The sequence below is a fragment of the Pongo abelii genome, chromosome 1 (genome assembly GCF_028885655.2).
Source record: "Pongo abelii isolate AG06213 chromosome 1, NHGRI_mPonAbe1-v2.0_pri, whole genome shotgun sequence".
Lineage (NCBI taxonomy): Eukaryota > Metazoa > Chordata > Mammalia > Primates > Hominidae > Pongo > Pongo abelii.
Genome location: NC_071985.2, coordinates 4,721,001 through 4,739,728, shown reverse-complemented (window position 1 = coordinate 4,739,728; position 18,728 = coordinate 4,721,001). Strand labels below are relative to the sequence as shown.

At 46.9% G+C, this 18,728-nt stretch overlaps 1 protein-coding gene across 1 annotated transcript in view; it reads left to right on the top strand.

Annotated features, from left to right (window-relative positions):
* SPMIP3 (sperm microtubule inner protein 3) overlaps positions 1–18,728 on the top strand; it is a 38,498-nt gene that overhangs the window by 11,287 nt on the left and 8,483 nt on the right. The window contains exons 2-4 of the mRNA XM_002809234.3: positions 1,112–1,180; positions 11,774–11,869; positions 14,890–15,062. Coding sequence (XP_002809280.2) covers positions 1,125–1,180; positions 11,774–11,869; positions 14,890–15,062 — 325 coding nt within the window. The 5' untranslated portion in view covers positions 1,112–1,124. The remainder of the gene's footprint in view (positions 1–1,111; positions 1,181–11,773; positions 11,870–14,889; positions 15,063–18,728) is intronic.

The following is an 18,728-nucleotide window of genomic DNA, read 5'->3' as shown; positions in this document are numbered from 1 at the left end:
TAAAGCTATGTCAATCCAGATCAGGAAGCTGCTTCCAGGAGTATTGAGTTCAAGAACCTACTCCCAACGCCACTGTCTCTGCCACCCAGGAAGCTGGAATTTGAACCCTGGAACACAGACTTCAGCCACTGCTTTCGCAACAATTGTTTCTTGAATGCCCCAAAGCTGGAGATGAGACGCTGGAGGTTTGCTGCAGAAAAGTGCCATATCTCAACAACCTTGCTTGCCAGTAGAGAAGATCAAGGCAGCAGCCTCTGCCTCATGTCCACCTTCCAAATCTCAAGCAAGTACAGCCGATGCAAGGGCTCTCATTCCTAGCCGGGCTTCTTCTTGTGAGGCACTCTGGGAAATGTCGTGCTTAGCTTGCAAGCTTGTGAGGTAGGAAGGCCCACTAAGAAATGAGACAGGATCTTGGGTCACAACTGATCAGAACAAAACCAAAAAAACCATGAAGTGAGACAGGAGACTATGCCCAGCTAACATTAGCACTGTACCTTTGCTTTTTCTTTTTCTTTTTTTTTTTTTTTTTTGTTTGTTTGATGGAGTCTCACTCTGTGGCCCGGGCTGGAGTTCAGTGGCACGATCTCGGCTCACTGCAACCTCCGCCTCCCGGGTTCAAGCCATTCTCCTGCCTCAGCCTCCCAAGTAGCTGGGACTACAGGCACCCGCCACCACGCCCGGCTAATTTTTTTTGTATTTTTAGTAGAGACGGGGTTTCACCGTGTTAGCCAGGATGGTCTCGATCTCCTGACCTCGTGATCCTCCCGCCTCGGCCTCCCAAAGTGCTGGGATTACAGGCGTGAGTCACCGCGCCCGGCCTGCTTTTTTATTTCTTATTGATTTATACTTATTTAATTTTTTTTACTTTTGGTTTTTAAAGAAAAGCACATCTGTGTGTATTTGCCTTATGCTTGCCATTTCTTTTTGCTCCTTTACTAATCTTGTATTTCCTTCCCTAAATAGCCTATACGCATAGTCGTTCTACCATGTCATATATTTTTCCTGATTTCTTTCAAGATGGACTTTGTGGTACTGGATAGCTCACCCAGCTCACCCATGGAACTATGTATAAACTGGCAATATAATCCTTTACGCTATAATTTTTTTTCAGATTCCCATCCATCATGACTGCCATCCGACTACGAGAATTTATTGAGCATCGCCCAGTGATCCCGCCAAGGTATAGTTCTTCCAGATGCACAGCCTCCGGGGCTGAGGCCAGGCAGCCAGGTGCCTGGGGAGTTAGAACTGCACATCCTGCTGCTCAGTGGTCCAGAGACTACTGCCAGGGAGTTCTAGGGAAGCTCTTTGGATATTTCCTGATGAGCAGGTCTATGCAAACCTACCGGCAAAAGTCAGAGGAAGCCGAGACGCCAAAGAAAGAGGCTGACAAATCCAGTTTCTTACAAATAAATATTTAACAGGGACTTACGAACAGAAGACACATATGTGTCTCTGGTGGCAGTGAGATGAGATGGTGGATGTCTGCGCCATTGCTCCCGAGACCCAGGGTTTAGATACAATAGGGAAAGAGTGATACAGAAGGGATGTATGGGACAATTGAAGTATGATAACACCAACATTGTTTGGCTGAAGGGCAGAATTTACAGTAAGAACCTGCTCTGACACCAGGAACTATAGAGAAACTGGAAATCTGAGAGGCCTGGGGTGATATTATTTGGTTGTGTCTCCACTCAAATCTCATATTGAATTGTAGCTCCCATAATTCCCACGTGCCATGGGAGGGACCTGGTGGGAGGTAACTGAATCATGGGGTGGGGTTTCCCATGCTGTTCTCCTGACAGTGAATAAGTCTCATGAGATCTGATGGTTTTATAAGTGGGAGTTCCCCTGAACAAACTCTCTTGCCTGCCGCCATGGAAGACATGCCTTTCCTCCTCCTTTGCCTTCTGCCATGATTGTGAGGCCTCCTCAGCCATGTGGAACTGTGAGTCCATTAAACCTCTTTTTCTTTATAAAATACCCAGTCTCGGGTATTTCTTCATAGCAGTATGAAAATGGGCTAATACAAGGGGTTAATCAGAAGCCAACATGGTGAATTAGCATCCAACACAGAGTTTCTCTAGACTCCACATTGGGTTTAGGGAAAGTTGTAAGAAAAAGAAGCCTCACACTCATTGCAGGATCCAAGCAAACAGGCAACTCCAAATTCCCAAAAGACCAGAAGGATATTGGTTTTTGCTTGGGAAGAGCTTTAGTGAGAAGTCTGAGCAATCCAAGCCCACATTTTGGATTGGACCATTTTACTCTGCTTGTGGTAAAACAAACTGCTTCTGTGCTTCTTCTGCACGATGAGAGCTGATGGCACAGATGGAAACTAAGGAGCCGTTTCACTCTTTCTTCAAGGTCCTCTATGGCAGAAGAATAATAAGCCCTAGGTATGTTTTGTTGTGCTAAATTTGGTATCAGATGACATTCTGTAAATCCTAACCCCACTCTCCCTTCACCACCTGCGATGGATCTGCAGAAGTGTAGTAGCTATAAATTTGTGACAGCAACCTCACACTGTGATTTGGGGGTCAGCCTCTTGTAGCCCCATTGGCTTCATGGCTTTGAGCAAGCCTCGTGTTTATTTTATTTTATTTTTGTTTATTTATTACAGACAAAGTCTGGCTCTGTTGCCCAGGCTGGAGTGAAGTGGCTGGATCATAACTCAGTCCAACTTCAAACTCCTGGGCTCAAGTGATCTTCCTGCTGCCTTAGTCTCCTGAGTAGCTAGGACTACAAGCTGCCTGGCTAATTTTTAAATTTTTTGTAGAGACCAGGTCTCACTATGTTGCCCAGACTGTCTGGAACTCCTGGCCTCAAGCAGTCCTCCCCCTTGGTATCGCAAAGTGCGGGATTATGGGTGTGAGCCATAACACCCGGCCTCATGTTTATTTTAATATTGAGTTATTTTAGCCATGTTTGGTCAACAAAAGAGAAGTCCTTCTTCCAGAAACTACAGAAGGAGTGAATGGATGGATGTGTCCTTCCTGGCTACACCTTAAGAATTTTCTTTTAAGACCTGACGTAGTGGCTCCTGCCTGTAATCCCAGCACTTTGGGAGGCCGAGGCGGGTGCATCACTTGAGGTCAGGAGTTCGAGAACAGCCTGGCCAACATGGTGAAACCTATCTCTACTAAAAATACAAAAATTAGCCAGGTGTGGTGGCACACACCTATAATCCCAGCTACTTGGGAGGCTGAGGCAGGAGAATCGCTTGAACCCAGGAGGCAGAGGTTGCGATGAGCCGAGATCGCACTACTGCACTCCAGTGTAGGCAACAGAGTCAGACTCTGTCTCAAAATAAAAAAGAAAAGAAAAGAAAAAAGAAACAGATAAAATAATTGGCAGCTGTGATAAAGGAAATGAAAAAGGGTGTGGGAGAGAATAATCAGGTGGAGAGGTAGGCAGAAGAATACCTTCTCTAGCCAGGGTGCTCAGGGAACAGCTCTCTCAGCAGTTGACAGCCGAGCATGATGCTGGGTGATAGGGGCAGGGGGGTGGGAGAAGGGTGGGGTCTAGGGAGGAGAAAGTGCAGGTCCAAAAGCCCTGATTCATGAAAGAAGCCAGGACATGATGCCACGGGGGCTGGAGCTGGGAGAAGGTTGGGGAGGTAGAGGCAGGAGAAGTTCCCGGAGGGCTTTGTGGCCCACAATAGTGAGTTTGGGTTTTATGCTATTATACATGCAATGGGTTGAAGGGTTTTACGCAATGGAGGGCCCTGATACAATTTACTTTTATGAAGCTCACTCTGAGAACAGATTGTCTGAGGACAAGAGTGGGGGTTATTGCAGAGAGCGGGGGAGGCAATGGTGATCCGGACCAAGGGGTGGCTGTGAGCTGGAGAAGCCGCCCCATGGGAGATGCAGCCTGGAGGGGGAATGCACGGACTTGCTGATTGGACCCATGTGTTGGCAGGTCAGGAAAGGCATACAGAGCTGCCTCACGGTGAGCACTACGGGCAGAGGGTGGGGGCAACAAGACTGGTTCAGGTGCAGGAAGAGCCGGAGCTGTCAGTGTGCCCCCCAACCCACGTGCGGCTCGGAGGACAAGCCCCAGAGAACTGAAGACAGCCCAGCCTTAGGCCTCCAGGGTCCCCAGGGCCTGCTGTGCTCAGTTCCACCCAAACCCCCGGACTCCAGGCCAGGTCCAGACACCACAGAGCACTAGGCAGGAGTGGCCAATGGAGGTTTGTTTCCATTTTCCCCAGATAAGACCACAGTTAAATAGGCCTCACAGTGAACAAAACAGATCTCAAACACACGCAGAAAGAGCAAATGCTGTGGGGAGACAATCAGGAAATACTGGAGCCAACTCCATTCCTCTCTCCCCTGCTTCCTCCTCATCCAGGTTTCAGGAAGGAAAAGTTTTTGGTTTTTTGTTTTGTTTTGTTTTGTTTTGTTTTGTTTTTGTTTTTTTGAGACAAAGTCTTGCGCTGTCACCCAGGCTGGAGTGCAGTGGTACGATCTTGGTTCACTGCAACCTCTGCCTCCTGAGTTCAAGTGATTCTCACGCCTCAGCCTCTCGAGTGTTGGGACTACAGGCGCCCACCACCACACCTGGTTAATTTTTGTATTTTTAGTAGAGACAAGGTTTCACCATGTTGGCCAGGCTGTCTCGAACTCCTGACCTCAAATGATCCACTCAACTTGGCCTCCCAAAGTGCTGGGATTACAGACATGAGCCACCGCGCCTGGCCTACTTTATCTGTTTATTTCCTGCCTGTCTCATCCCCTGGAATAATAATGGTAAACACTTCTGAAGCTCTTACTCTGTGCCAAGCACTGTTCTAGATGCATCTGAACTCCTCTAATCTTCACTACTGTGAGTTTCATATGAGGAAACCAAGGCACGGTGTGGTTAAATGACTGTCCCAGATCCCACAGCTAGTGACTGGCGGACATGGGACTTAAACGCACGTCTGTGCTTGTGGTCACTGCATTTTGCCGCATCTCCAGGTTAGCCCCCGGGCAGGGCTTACTTCCCTTTCTCTGCAATTCACTGTCATGACCTCTGCCTCACAGATTACCATTCCTGGTAGGCCCTGTAGGCACGGTTGTTGAAGACATTGAAATGAATGAGCAAAATTATCCAATCATTTATGTGTGGTTTGTACCCCTGGTGACTGACGGCACCTGAGCCTGCCCTTGTGTGGTTCTGCACAAGCATGTATCCAATTCATCCTTAAATGCCCAAGCCTCAGAGCTATGCTACAGGAAACTGAGTTAAAATCAGCAAGGACACTGAATAAAAGTAAATATTAAATGGTTCACACTTAGTAGTGGCCACATAAAATTCTTGTATTCATAATCATATTGGCCTGGCGCGGTGGCTCACGCCTATAATCCCAGCACTTTGGGAGGCCGAGGCAGGTGGATCATGAGGTCAAAAGATCGAGACCATCCTGGCCAACATGGTAAAACCCCGTCTGTACTAAAAATACAAAAAATTAGCAGGGCGTGGTGGCGGGCACCTGTAGTCCCAGCCACTCGGGAGGCTGAGGCAGGAGAATTGCTTGAAACTGGGAAGGCAGAGGTGGCAGTGAGCAGAGATCGCACCACTGCACTCCAGCCTGGCGACAGAGCCAGACTCCGTCTCAAAAAAAAAAAAAATCATATTGTATGCAACTGTTTACTGGTGCCATCTCCTGGCTACAGGCTGGAGGCCTGTCACTCAGAGAAGGGCTGGGTGTAGCATTGGTTTGTGGAACCCAGGATACTCCTGAACAGATCACTTTAAGTGGATTAAATTCAGTGTGTTGTAGAAGATCAAAGATACAGAATTTGTGTGTGATTTAAATAGATATTTAAAACTTTGATTGAAACAGTCTCTGAAGATCCAGAGGCAACTGTGTGGTCAGCCCATCCTGTGTGGGATGATATTGGAGTAGCGTCATTTGTCTGGGGTACAACCCGTGTTTCACTGCCTCATGCCAAAGAAATCAAGGACGTGAACACACAAGGAGTGAGGTTGAGAGCGGAGGTTTAATAGACTAAAGAAAGAGAAAATCTCTCTCTTGCAGAGAGGGAGTCCCAGTGGGTCTTCTGGTCCCTGGTGAAGTGCAGGTTTTATAACTGAGCTTGAGGAGGTGGTGTCTGATTTACATAGGGCACGAAAGATTGGTTGGACCAGGTGTGCCATTTGCATAATGTGAGAAGAACTGGTTAGGACTAGGTGTGCTTTTTGCTTGGCACACGAAGAAGCTGGCCACCCCACCCTAATCTTTTATTATGTAGATGGGTTCTCTGCCTAGCCGGGTCACATTCAGTTGCCTGTTTTTGTTTGTACTATACACGTGTTGACACAGAAAAGGGAAGAGGGCGCCTCCATGTTGAACACGCTGGCCCTCAGGGAGCCCCTTTCTATGGGCACAGCTGCCGGCATTCACCCACGCAAGTTTCCAGCTTGCTTATTCATGTCTGCAGCATGATTTTACAGGCTGCTCTTTGTTAGAAAATAAATGACTTCGGGGCTGCTTTTTGTTAAAAGGGAAATTCCGCCAAGGACTCTGCTGCCCTTTCCATCTGCCTAAATAATTTCCATCTCCTGTATTAATATCAACACCTTGGGAGATGTTAGCCACCAAGTACAAATGTCTCGTTTACTCTCATGTAATCATTAATGGAGAAGACAAAATCATTCCCATTTTACTGATGAAGAAACTGAGGCTCCCCACTTCATTGAGGAAATTCTTCTGGAGCCGGTAAAGCCTGGGAGATGAGGGCACAGGTCTGGAGGCTTCCTAGTCCTTCCTTTAGTTCCGTCTTCTGGACTTACTAGCTCATGTCCTTAGCTAAGTTATTTATTTCCCCTGAGCCTCAGTTTCTTAGCAGGTATAGCACTCACCGCATTGTCTATGATTACATAGTTGCCCAAACATGGCTTTCCTGACCAGATTATGAACTCTGGAGTGGAAAGGCAACATTGTCATCACAGTACCCCTAGCGCCTAGCACACTGCAGGCACAGCAGAGCTTGCAGTGAGTGCTTTTCATTGAGTTAAAAGCATCTTCCAGCTAACACTGCTGTGTCTTTATGGCTTTTCCTGTTTTTTAGTGTATAATGTCTATTTGCTGTCTGCCCCAAAATGAGAGAATCACAGAGTTTGTATGAAAATAGCACTGAATTCTTATTAAAACAAATCATCACACATACCCTCAGGTGGCAGAACGCGACATGGAGTTTGGAGAACTGGGTTTGGATTCACAGCGCTGGCATTTACTCGTTTAGGTGGATTTTGCTATTTAAAAAGTCCACTTAACCTTTCTGAGACTTGGGCTATTCTTATAAAGCACAGAGTTAATCATGTTCACCTTGCAAGGTGACTGTGAGGATTAAGTGAGATCATTTCTGTAAAAATGCTCTGTGGAGCATGAGCCCCAGCAGGGCCGTAACAGAGAAGAGCGCAGTCATAGGAACACAGGCTAGCTGGGGCTGTGGGGCCAGGCTCTGGAGGGACGGACACCCTGGCCTCTCCTATGCATATTGAATTTTGACTGTGGCTAAGCCCAGATCCTGCTCCAGTTACAGCCACCCTCCCAGGGAACAGGTTTGCGTCTCATGTGGACTGAATACATCACCTCAAAAAGCCAAGCCATCAGGGACTCAAAATCATGCACAGTGCCTGCACCTGCCCAGTGAGAAGGAAAGGGTTTTCTACAGCTGGTTAAAACCCAGGTCAACAGAATCACTCCGAGCAGAGCCCTGAGCTGGGCTGGGCTCCACAGCCAAGTCTGAAGAGTCCCCACGTGCTTTCACAATCATTCACTGAGGCCGGGTAACGCACAGCCTCTGGCCTGGCTAGACATTTCCCCTCAGGAGGTCAAAACTCTCTTCTCCACCCAGCCAGCCCTCTCTCCACACTCATCTCCGTACACGCACCTTCCCATTTTCTCTTCACTCCTCCCAAAACCTGCCAAGAGACACTCCCAAGGGGCGGTGGCAGGGAGTATTACTTGGTGCTGGTGCAGGGATTCTTTATCCTCAAATCAGCTTCTACTGACTGCTTCTAAGGAGCAGCGCTGAGTTTACTCACCTGTATTCAACAGGTGTGTGTTTGTATGCACGCCATGGTCCAAACCCAGCCCACCGCCCGCAGCCCAGCAACTGTAGAAACCAGCGTCCTTTAGGTGGGTTCTTAAACTGTAATGTAGCCCTGGGGTAATATTCCAAGGTGGTGCTACAGAAAATGGATAGGTGCCTAAGAAAGCTACGTGTCCCAACCCTGTGCATTCAGAAATGCCATTTGTTTCCTTTATTGTGCCAGTTCCTCTCTCTTCTTATGACTTAATACCCCATTGTTATTTACCATCCAGGGCTCAGTCATATTATCCCAGCCACTGGGCAGGCCCAGACAGCCTGTGGTTTTTCTGCAAATCAGAGCTCCCAGCGGTCGTATTTGCACAGAGACAGAAGTCGCCCTGCTCAGCACTTGCCTTTCATGCTAGACAGCCAGGCCCACTCTGGCCCTCATACACTCCACTCAGAACCTAATTCTGCCCATGTGTTGGCCCCTATAATTCCCTTTGCTTGGAATCTCTTCCCCATCCCCTTTGCTTATCCGCGTCCTAGATCTAGATACTCCTCCCTCTTCAGTGTCCTATCGACCCTTTATTCAGATCACTATTTCAGCATGTGAAGAGCTTTTTGAGGACAAGATCTGCTTCTTAGTCAGCTTTGTATCTGCAGAGCCTAGCATAGTGCAGGGTGTTTGTGTGCATTGAATAAATGTTGGTTGAGTCGAACTGAAGGCATAGTTTCAGTTTTCATCCATCATCTAACACATATTTAGTGAGATACGTTATGCAAAATGATGTGCTACTTTCTACTGACTCTGAATTTTTTTTTTTTTTTTTTTTTTTTGAGACGGAGTCTCACTCTGTTCCCCAGGCTGGAGTGCAGTGGCACAATCTCAGCTCACTGCAAGCCCCACCTCCCAGGTTCACGCCATTCTCCTGCCCCAGCCTCCCAAATAGCTGGGACTACAGGCGCCACCACACCCAGCTAATTTTTTGTATTTTTAGTAGAGACCGGGTTTCACCGTGTTAGCCAGAATGGTCTCGATCTCCTGACCTTGCGATCCGCCCACCTTGGCCTCCCAAAGTGCTGGGATTACAGGTGTGAGCCCAGCCTCCTGACTTTGAATTTTTATGGCATCTACTGACTGCTCAGAGTCTGTGGGACATCCTGAAAGACCCCACATGTCCAGGCATCGCAAACTCAATAAAGTCACCTTCCCAATGATGGCCATTTATTGTGTTCCCTCTCTTGGGGAAAGGCAGGATTCTTTCCAATGCCCGAAGATGCAGCTTTGTCTTGGACACTTCCCTGTCTTTTACCCTCCATCCTATCTCCTAAAATATCCTCAATCAGCCCTATCCTCTCCATCCACATTTCCATCATATTAGAGCTTCATCATGTCCCACATAAAAGCACTACAATCACTTCCTAAGCAGTCTTTCTGCTTTTAGTCACACGGTCTTCAAATCTGTTTTCCGGCTGGGTGCAGCGGCTCGCACCTGCAATCCCAGCACTTCGGGAGGTCAAGGCGGGAGAATCACTTGAGCCCAGGAGTTCCAGAGCAGGCTGGGCAACATAATGAGACCCTGTCTTTTTAAAAATATGGTTTTCCACATTGCCATCAAAAAAGATCTTTCTCTACCATGTCATGAATCTTGTTAAACATCTCACAAAGTAGCCTGAGTAACACAGTGAAACTACAAAAAAAAAAATTTCATATATATGCCAGGCATATAGTACATGCCTGTAGTCCCTCCCAGCTACTTAGGAGGCTGAAACAGGAGGATCTTTTGATCCCAGGAGTTAGAGGCTACAGTGAGCTATGATCATACTGCACTACAGCCTGGGCAACAGAGTGAGACTCCATCTCTAAAAGCAAACAAAACAAACAACAACAAACCTCACAAAGATTCCTATCACCTCCATCAGTAGTTCTCAAACTTTCAGACACAACACCCCCTTTTTAATAACAGATATTTTGTAATATCTCTGTATTCTTCTGAAATAAAATCTGTAAATAATATAAACCAACCACATATAATTTAAAAATATTAGGTAGGTGCAAAAGTAATTGCAGTTTTTGCCATTGAAAGTAATGGCCACTGAAAGTCATAGCAAAAACTGCAATTACTTTTACACCAACCTATCTCATTACAGTTTTATAACTATAATACAAAAGGAAAAGCAATGTACTATAAAATGAGATGTATTTCTGGCTGGGTGCAGTAGCTCATGCCTGTAATCCCAGCACTTTGGGAGGCTAAGGTGGGTAGATTACTTGAGGCCAGGAGTTTGAGACCATCCTAGCCACCATGGTGAAACCCATCTCTTCTAAAAATACAAAAATTAGCCCGGTGTGGTGGCAGGCGCCTGTAATCTCAGCTACTCGGGAGGCTGAAGCAGGAGAATCACTTGAACTCAGGAGGCAGAGGTTGCAGTGAGCCGAGATTGGGCCACTCCACTCCAGCCTGGGTGACAGAGTGAGACTCCGTCTCAAAATAAATAAATAAATACAATAAAATAAAATGAGATGTATTTTAAAGCATAAAACCTAAGCACCATGGCCCTCCAGCCTGGTCTCCCTCAGCCCGGTTGTATTCCACTTGTACCACTCACCTTTGTTCCACCCCCTGTTACGTTCACCCCACAGAAGTGCTCCCTCCCAGTCCCCACGTGTTAGCTCAATGATGCTCCCAAAACTCCTCAAAATCCAGCCTCTAGACAGGGCTCGAGTCCCCCTCCCAGGCTTGCAAGCGCCTTGTGCTTTGACATCACAGTGCTGCTTCACGTTTAGTCTTTACAGACTTATTTGTTACAATTAAAAAAAAAGATGAAATTTTGTAAACATCAAAAGTAGAAAAAAACAGTATAATGAGCCCCCATTTACCAATTCCCACATTTCTTTTATTATTTTTATTTTTATTTACTTTTTACAGACAGAGCCCTCCATTTACGGATTCCCACATTTCTTTTTTTTTTTTTTTTTTTTGAGACAGGGTCTCGCACTGTTGCCCAGGCTGGAGTGCAGTGGCACAATCTCAGCTCACTGCAACTTCTGCCTCCCGAGTTCAAGCAATTCTCCTGGCTCAGCCTTCCAGTAGCTGGGATTACAGGCATGTGCCACCACATCCAGCTATTTTTTTGTATTTTTAGTAGAGACGGGGTTTCACCATGTTGGCCAGGTTGGTCTCAAACTCCTGACCCCAAGTGGTCCACCCACCTCGGCCTCCCAAGGTGCTGAGATTACAGGTGTGAGCCACCGCGCCCAGCCCGATTCCCACATTTCAACTGTTATCAACATTTGCCCCACTGGTTTTATTTATTTATTTATTTCTTATTTTTTGTTTTTCTTTTCATTTAATTTCATTTTATTCCAGAAATAGGCTTGCCCACCCACTGGTTTTATATATCCAATTATTTATTTTTTTCCTAATATTTTGAACCTAATACTTGATGTGTTAAATATTTCCTTATGAATCCTAAACATAAGTAACATTTTATTACAGATGCGGGAGGTTGTGGTGGGAGATGGGAGGCCTGCGAGGCCCATACACTCAGCTATGGTAGAAAAGGGCTGGTTATGCATGAAAAAGACTCTTATCAGGAAATTCCATGGGTTTTAGGGGCTCAGTGCCAGGAACTGGGGACAAAGACCAAATACGTTTTGTATTATGCCACAGCCGGCATTCTTCTGGAATGAACTAACTGTAAGAATGGCTTTCTTCTCACCTCCTCACTTTCTGCTCTAGTATATTCATTGCTCACCAAGGAAGAGACGTGCAAGGCTATTACCCTGGGCAGCTGGCAAGACTCCATTTTGATCATAGTGCAAAGAGAGCTCCCAGGTGAGACACCCTCCTCAATCTCAATGTCCAAAAATGTCATGAAAGCTACAATGACAAAAAGGGGTGGGCGGGGGAAAGATACACTACTCCTCATAATACTGATGATAGCAGAAATAATAATGGATAGAAGAACTTTGCAAGAAAATATACCAAACTGTTAAGGTTTTTTTTTTTTTAATGAGTGGTGAGATTATTCTTATTTTATATCTTACTGTTTTGAGAAAAGGTCTTGCTCTGTTGCCCAGGCTGGAGTGCAGCGGTGAGATCTTGCCTCACCACAACCTCCACCTCCCAGGTTCGAGCAATTCTCATGCCTCAGCCTCCCCAGTAGCTGAGACTAAAGGCACACGTTACCATACCCAGCTAATTTTTTTGTATTTTTAGTAGAGATAGGGTTTCACCATGTTGGCCAGGCTGGTCTCGAACTTCTGGCCTCAAGTGATCCGCCCACCTTGGCCTCCCAAAGTGCTGGGATTACAGGCATGAGCCATTGCACCCAGCCCATAGGCACTTTGACCTTATTTTGTGTTGTGGGAGACATTCTTTTGTAGGAAAAGGAGTACTCTCACCCATCATTCAAGGCACCTACTTTACGAGGTCAGGTACCTGTTAAGCATGAAATAAGAACAAGCAGAGGTGGGTGGGTATTCTCAATGATTCTTCAGGCCCATTCACAACAGAGCACCTTCCCATCATCCAGCATCTCTCCCCATTCAGTACCCCACAAGCATGGTCAGATTCTTGCTCTTGCTTTTTCTGAATGTCAGGCACAGCCTCTCCATTTCTGCTAACACACTCTTTCTTAAAGAAGGCCCATTACAATCAAGGTTACCCAATCAGGCAAACATAACTGATGATGAAGCAGTCTTAATCTCCCCTCTAAGTGTGATGAGTTCACAGCGATATACTCACAGAAGGCTACTCACCTCGTTTAGATTTAGATGTTCCTAAATCTCAGCCAACATTTAATATTTTTCACATCAACAGCAGCTCATCTTATCTATTTTTTCGTTTAAAAACATAAACGTTTATGGGAACATTTAGAAAACATTCACAGTCAAAAATGGAATGATTGAAAATTACCCACAATACCATCACCCAGAGATAATCCTGCAGAATCATCCAGATCTACATCAAAATGGGACGGGATGGGTATTTCGAAACCTTTTTATTTTTATTTTTGGTAATAGCTGCATTGAGATAGTTCACATACCATACGATTTATCCATTTAATTCAATTGAATGAATTCAATTCAATTCAATTCAATGCATAATTCAATTGAAACCTTTGTTTAAACTTAATAATGTATTGTGGACTTTTTTCCATTTCAATAGTTATAATCCTACTACAGCATCCCTTTTTTTTTTTTTTTAAGATGGAGTCTTGCTCTTGTTGCCCAGGCTGAAGCGCAGTGGCGTGATCTTGGCTCGCTGCAACCTCTGCTTTTGGGCTCAAGCGATTCTCCTGCCTCAGCCTCCCGAGTAGCTGGGATTACAGGTGGCCACCATCACGCTTGGCTAATTTTGTATTATTAGTAGAGATGGGGTTTCACCATGTTGGCCAGGCTGGTTTCGAACTCCTGACCTCAGGTGATCCGCCAACCTTGGCCTCCCAAAGTGATGGGATTACAGGCATGACCCACTGCACCCAGCCGTACAGCATCACTTTATTTATTTATTTATTTTTTTTGAGACGGAGTCTCGCTGTCTCCCAGGCTGGAGTGCAGTGGCGCGATCTCGGCTCACTGCAAGCTCCGCCTCCCAGGTTCACGCCATTCTCCTGCCTCAGCCTCCCGAGTAGCTGGGACTACAGGCGCCCGCCACCAAGCCTGGCTAATTCTTTTTTGTATTTTTAGTAGAGATGGGGTTTCACCGTGTTAGCCAGGATGGTCTCGATCTCCTGACTTCGTGATCCGCCCGCCTCGGCCTCCCAAAGTGCTGAGATTACAGGCGTGAGCCACCGCGTCTGGCCACAGCATCACTTTTAATGGTGGCATGGCATTCCCACATATTTCTGTGTCATTGTCTAAATAATTTCCTATTTTTTTACATGCAAGTTGTCCCACTCTTTTTATTATCATAAAAACACTTTGACAAGCACTCTTAGAGCTAAGTCTTTGTTGACATCCTAATTGTTGGAACAAAATATGTGCAGATTTTCAAGGTCTTAATATATATCACCAAAGCTGGACCAGTGAAGGTATACTGCCACAAGTGATATTTTGCCACTACATTTTGGTTGTTCTTTGCTTTTCTTTTCCAAGGGATACCTATTTGAGTAGGGGAACAGGAACGTTGTAACTGATTTCAGGTCCATCAACCCCCAAGAGGCACATAGTGGTTAGTCTAACCAGATGTATTTATTCCTATTTTATTTTATTTATTTCTTTGAGACAAGGTCTGGCTCTGTCACCCAGGCTCAGTCTCGGCTCACTGCAACCTCTGCCTCCTGGGCTCAAGGGATCCTCCCACCTGAGCCTTCCTAGTAGCTAGGACTACAGGTGTACAACCCCCATGCCTGGCTAATTTTTGTATTTTTTTGTAGAGACGGGTTTTCACCGTGTTGCCCAGGCTGGCCTTGAACTCCTGAGCTCAAGCGATCTGCCCCCATCAGCCTCCAAAAATGCTGGGATTACAGGCGTGAGCCACCACACCAGGCTTGCACTGGTTCCTTGAAGCAACAAACATCCACAGAACAGTTACACTGGGAAAGGGCACCAGGGACCTCTGGAGCGCGGGGAGTGGCTGTGCACGGGTGGATCTAGTGGAGAGTGTGATACGCATCACCCTCCTAGGACCTGTCATTGGAGAGGAGGAGGGATGCTAAAGGGAAGAACAGGGAACAGAAGTCCCTGAACCATCTACTTCAGCTTTGCCAGGGCTGGTTGCAGAGCTATGGGAGTCTTGTCCATACTCTCGTTAGCTTCACGGCCGTTTCCAGAGAATGGATTCCAGCTGACGAGAAAATGGACTGCTTTTTTCTACTGGGTTTTCAGCAAACTATTTCTATTTCCATTTAGACCGCTCATAGACTTGACAATTCCAGCCAAGACAAAATATCACTATCAGCCTCAATTAGACCAACAAGCGCTCATTCGACATATATGTCTTCGAAGACTTTCAAAGCCTGCTGAGCGATGGCATAAAGAAACCACTTACCGAAGAGACTATTCTCTGCCGTTTTGTGAGATTGGTAAGTCAGGCCAACTGCTCTTAACTCTCTGAGATTAACCTTGCCTGGGCCACAGATCAGCATCTCCCGTGGGCTTGCTGTCTCAGGGAGCCTGTTTGGGAGCAGTCGAGTTGGAGGCATGGATATGTGTGTGTGTGTGTTTTTGGGTGCAGGAAGAATTTAGGGGGCCTCCCAAGGCTCCTCCCTACCTAGCTCCCTGCAGAGGAGACTTCAGGGATGGAAATGCATATATCCTTATTAACACACAGTCTCAAGTCTGACCATGCTTTCTTTTTTTCTTTTTAAATTAGAGACACGGTCTTGCTATGTTGCCAGGCTGGTCTTGAACTCCTGGCCTAAAGCAAACCTCCTGGTTCAGTCTCCTAAGCGGCTGAGACTACAGGCATAAGTCACTGCACCCAGCTAATTGTTTAATTCTTTTTTATAGAGATGAGGGTCTCGCTTTGTTGCCCAGGCTGGCTTCAAACTCCTGGCCTCAAGCAATCCTCCTGCCTCAGCTTCTCAAAGTGCTGGGATTACAGGTGTGAGCCACCACACCTGGTTGACCACTCTTCACTGAGCCCCTTGTCACATGACAAAATCATTATTGTGCCTAAACATACTGTTAAGAGAACTTTTCTTATTCCTGATTTCAAACGTTATGACAACGATTTGACATTTGGAGGCATATTTCAAAAATTCTAAGTTCCCCTTGTAATATGTGAGGCTGCAGTTGTAAAAAAATACTGAAAGGGGGCCAGGCGCGGCGGCTCACGTCTGTAATTCCGGCACTTTGGGAGGCCGAGGCAGGCGGATCACCTGAGGTCAGGAGTTCAAGACCAGCCTGCCCAACATGGAGAAACCCTGTCTCTACTAAAAATACAAAGTGATGGTGCATGCCTGTAATCCCAGCTACTCAGGAGGCTGAGGAAGGAGAATCGCTTGAACCTAGCAGGCGGAGGTTGCGGTGAGCCGAGATCGTGCGACTGCACTCCAGCCTGGACAACAGGAGCAAAACTGTCTCAAAAAAAAAAAAATACTGAAAGGGACTGAGGCTCCCCAACGTATAGGACCTTGTGGGAGGACATGTAGACACCAATTTAAGCATTGCTTGTGTTCCTGCTGTCATTGGTGCTTTGAATTTTAGTTCTTGGGATGAATTACTTCATTGACAGACTTTTTCTTTTTTTTTTTATTTTGAGATGGAGTTTCACTCTGTCGCCCAGGCTGGAGTTCAGTGACACCATCTAGAACCTCCACCTCCTGGGTTCAAGTGATTCTCCTGCCTCAGCCTCCCAAGTAACTGGGATTACAGGCATGCGCCACCACGCCCAGCTCATTTTTGTATTTTTAGTGGAGACGGAGTCTCACCATGTTGGCCAGGCTGGTCTCGAACTCCTGATCTGAAGTGATCCGCCCGCCTTGGCCTCCCAAAGTGGTGGGATTATAGGCGTGAGCCACTGCACCTGGCCAACAGACTTTTAAAATGAGTAAACCTCAATATTTTGGAGGCTCTTACACTGTGGCAGGCACATATTTAGTCCTGAAAGCAGCTCCCTGAAGTAAAGTCCTACTATTTTCCCAATTTTACGGAGGAAAAGACAAGTTAGAGGCAGTTTATTAACTAGCCCCAGGTCACACAGCTAGGCGGTAGGAGAAGCAGAAATCAGCCCCAGGTCATTTCAAGCTGTGCCTGACTCGGAAGCTACAGAGCCTCTGTCACACCTGAGTGTCATCTGTACTACTATTTATTTACTAGTTTTCTTTAAAGAGAGTCTCTTTCTATTTACTTAAAATCTGGAATGCCAGAGGAGATGGCCTGATGCCATTAGGAAGACCAGGAAGACGGCGGGAGAGGTGGATCTTGGGGGAGTTGAGCCAGGGGTAGGGGTGGCGATAGATGGAACCACCATGGGGGCCAGAGGTTGCCAGCAGGGGTTTGGGATGAGAGGCTTCAAGCAGTGCAAAGCTGGGTTCCGGAGGCTCCGAGACGACTGGAGCCTGACCACGGCGGGAGCTGAGAGGCTGGGGAGGAGGCTGGGGCTGAGGTGAAGGTCATTGGGAAAGGAGGTGCTGGGAGGGCGTGCAGAGTGGTAGTGGTTGCTGTCCCAAGGAGCCCTGGGGAGGGCTGTGGCAATGGAAGCTGGGGATTAGCTTGACATGGGTTAGGGCTGAAGGAAATATGAGGCTTGGGGCAGTAGAAGTTGCTGGGGGTTGAAGAGGGGCTAAAAAGAAGAGGTGATCAGAAAACATCAATGGGGTTCCGGTCCCCACAGAACTGGCTGAGCACGTTGTCCTTTCAAGACCAATTGGGAGTTCGAAATCTGTTTCCTTTGCATAAGGAAATCCAGGTGCGCCTCCAGTTTCCAAAGTGACCTTCAACAGGAACTTCTCTGCAACTCCTCTGCTATGAGGAGATCTCATAGACAGACAAACAGATACAAAAGACATTCTCCCTTGCTTAGTTTAGAAAACAGTTTTTAATTCTTTCCAAACCTATGGAGCTAAATAAATTTTAGCAAAGCAATGAAATACTCACCACCTACTATGTATTGTGCCGGGACATAGAAAGTCCAGGAGATGATTTCAGTCCTGCAGGGAACTCACAATCCAACTGGGAAGATGAGGCTTGGGAACTGACTAAATACCAAATAGAGGTGTAGGAGTTGAAAGATGAGGCCGGGCACAGTGGCTCATGCCTGTAATCCCAGCCCTTTGCGAGGTGGAAGCGGGAGGATCACCTGAGGTGAGAAGTGCGAGACCAGCCTGGCCAACATGGCAAAGCCCCGTCTCTACTAAAAATACAAAAATTAGCTGGGTGTGGTGGGCACCTATAATCCCAGCTACTCGGGAGGCTGAGGCAGGGGAATTGCTTGAACCCAGGAGGTGGAGGTTGCAGTGGGCCGAGATCGTGCCACTGCACTCCAGCCTGGGTGACAGAGTGAGACTCCGTCTCAAAAAAAAAAAAAAAAAAAAAAAGATGAGATCACTGGGGCCTAGAACAGCCAGGAGAGCAGAGTGCAGGAATGGGGACCGGAGCTGGGCCTTGATGGGTCAGGTGTGCACAGTGGAGAAGAAACAAGGACAGCAGAGATGGGGACCTTGCAGCGCAACTGGGGACAGTGCATAGGATGGTGAGGCACGTACAGGAGCAGAGAGGACTCCAGTGAGGAAAACGCTGGCTTGACTGGGCAGAATAGAAGGGGCAGTGAAACATGACATGCGGACTGGCAGAGGAGTAGGAGAGAATACCCGAATGGAAGAGCAGCTGAAGGAGTTTGGGAAGCGGAATTTGGACAACCAGAGCCATTGTAGGATCATAGTCAAGGGAGTGACCCAGGCAGCTTTAGAGGACATGAGTCCGTCAGTTCTGCTCAGGATGGGCTGGAGAAGGCACGGACTGCAGGTGAGAAGAGCAGCTCACTGTTGCAGTGATGCTGTGTGAGCAGCAGGAAGCATTGGACAGGATTCAGGCATTGCAACACTGCGGGCCTGGAGCGTTCCGGCTACATGGTGTTGGGCAATGTACTTAGCTTCTCTGAACCTTTTTCTCCTCTGTAAAATGAAAAATCAAAGTCTACCTTTTAGGATAGCTGTTAGGATTTAAGGATGTCCGCCATGTGCCTAGAACCGTGCTAAGTGGCATACTCACACACACGTATGTGTACACACTCATCGTTGCAATTA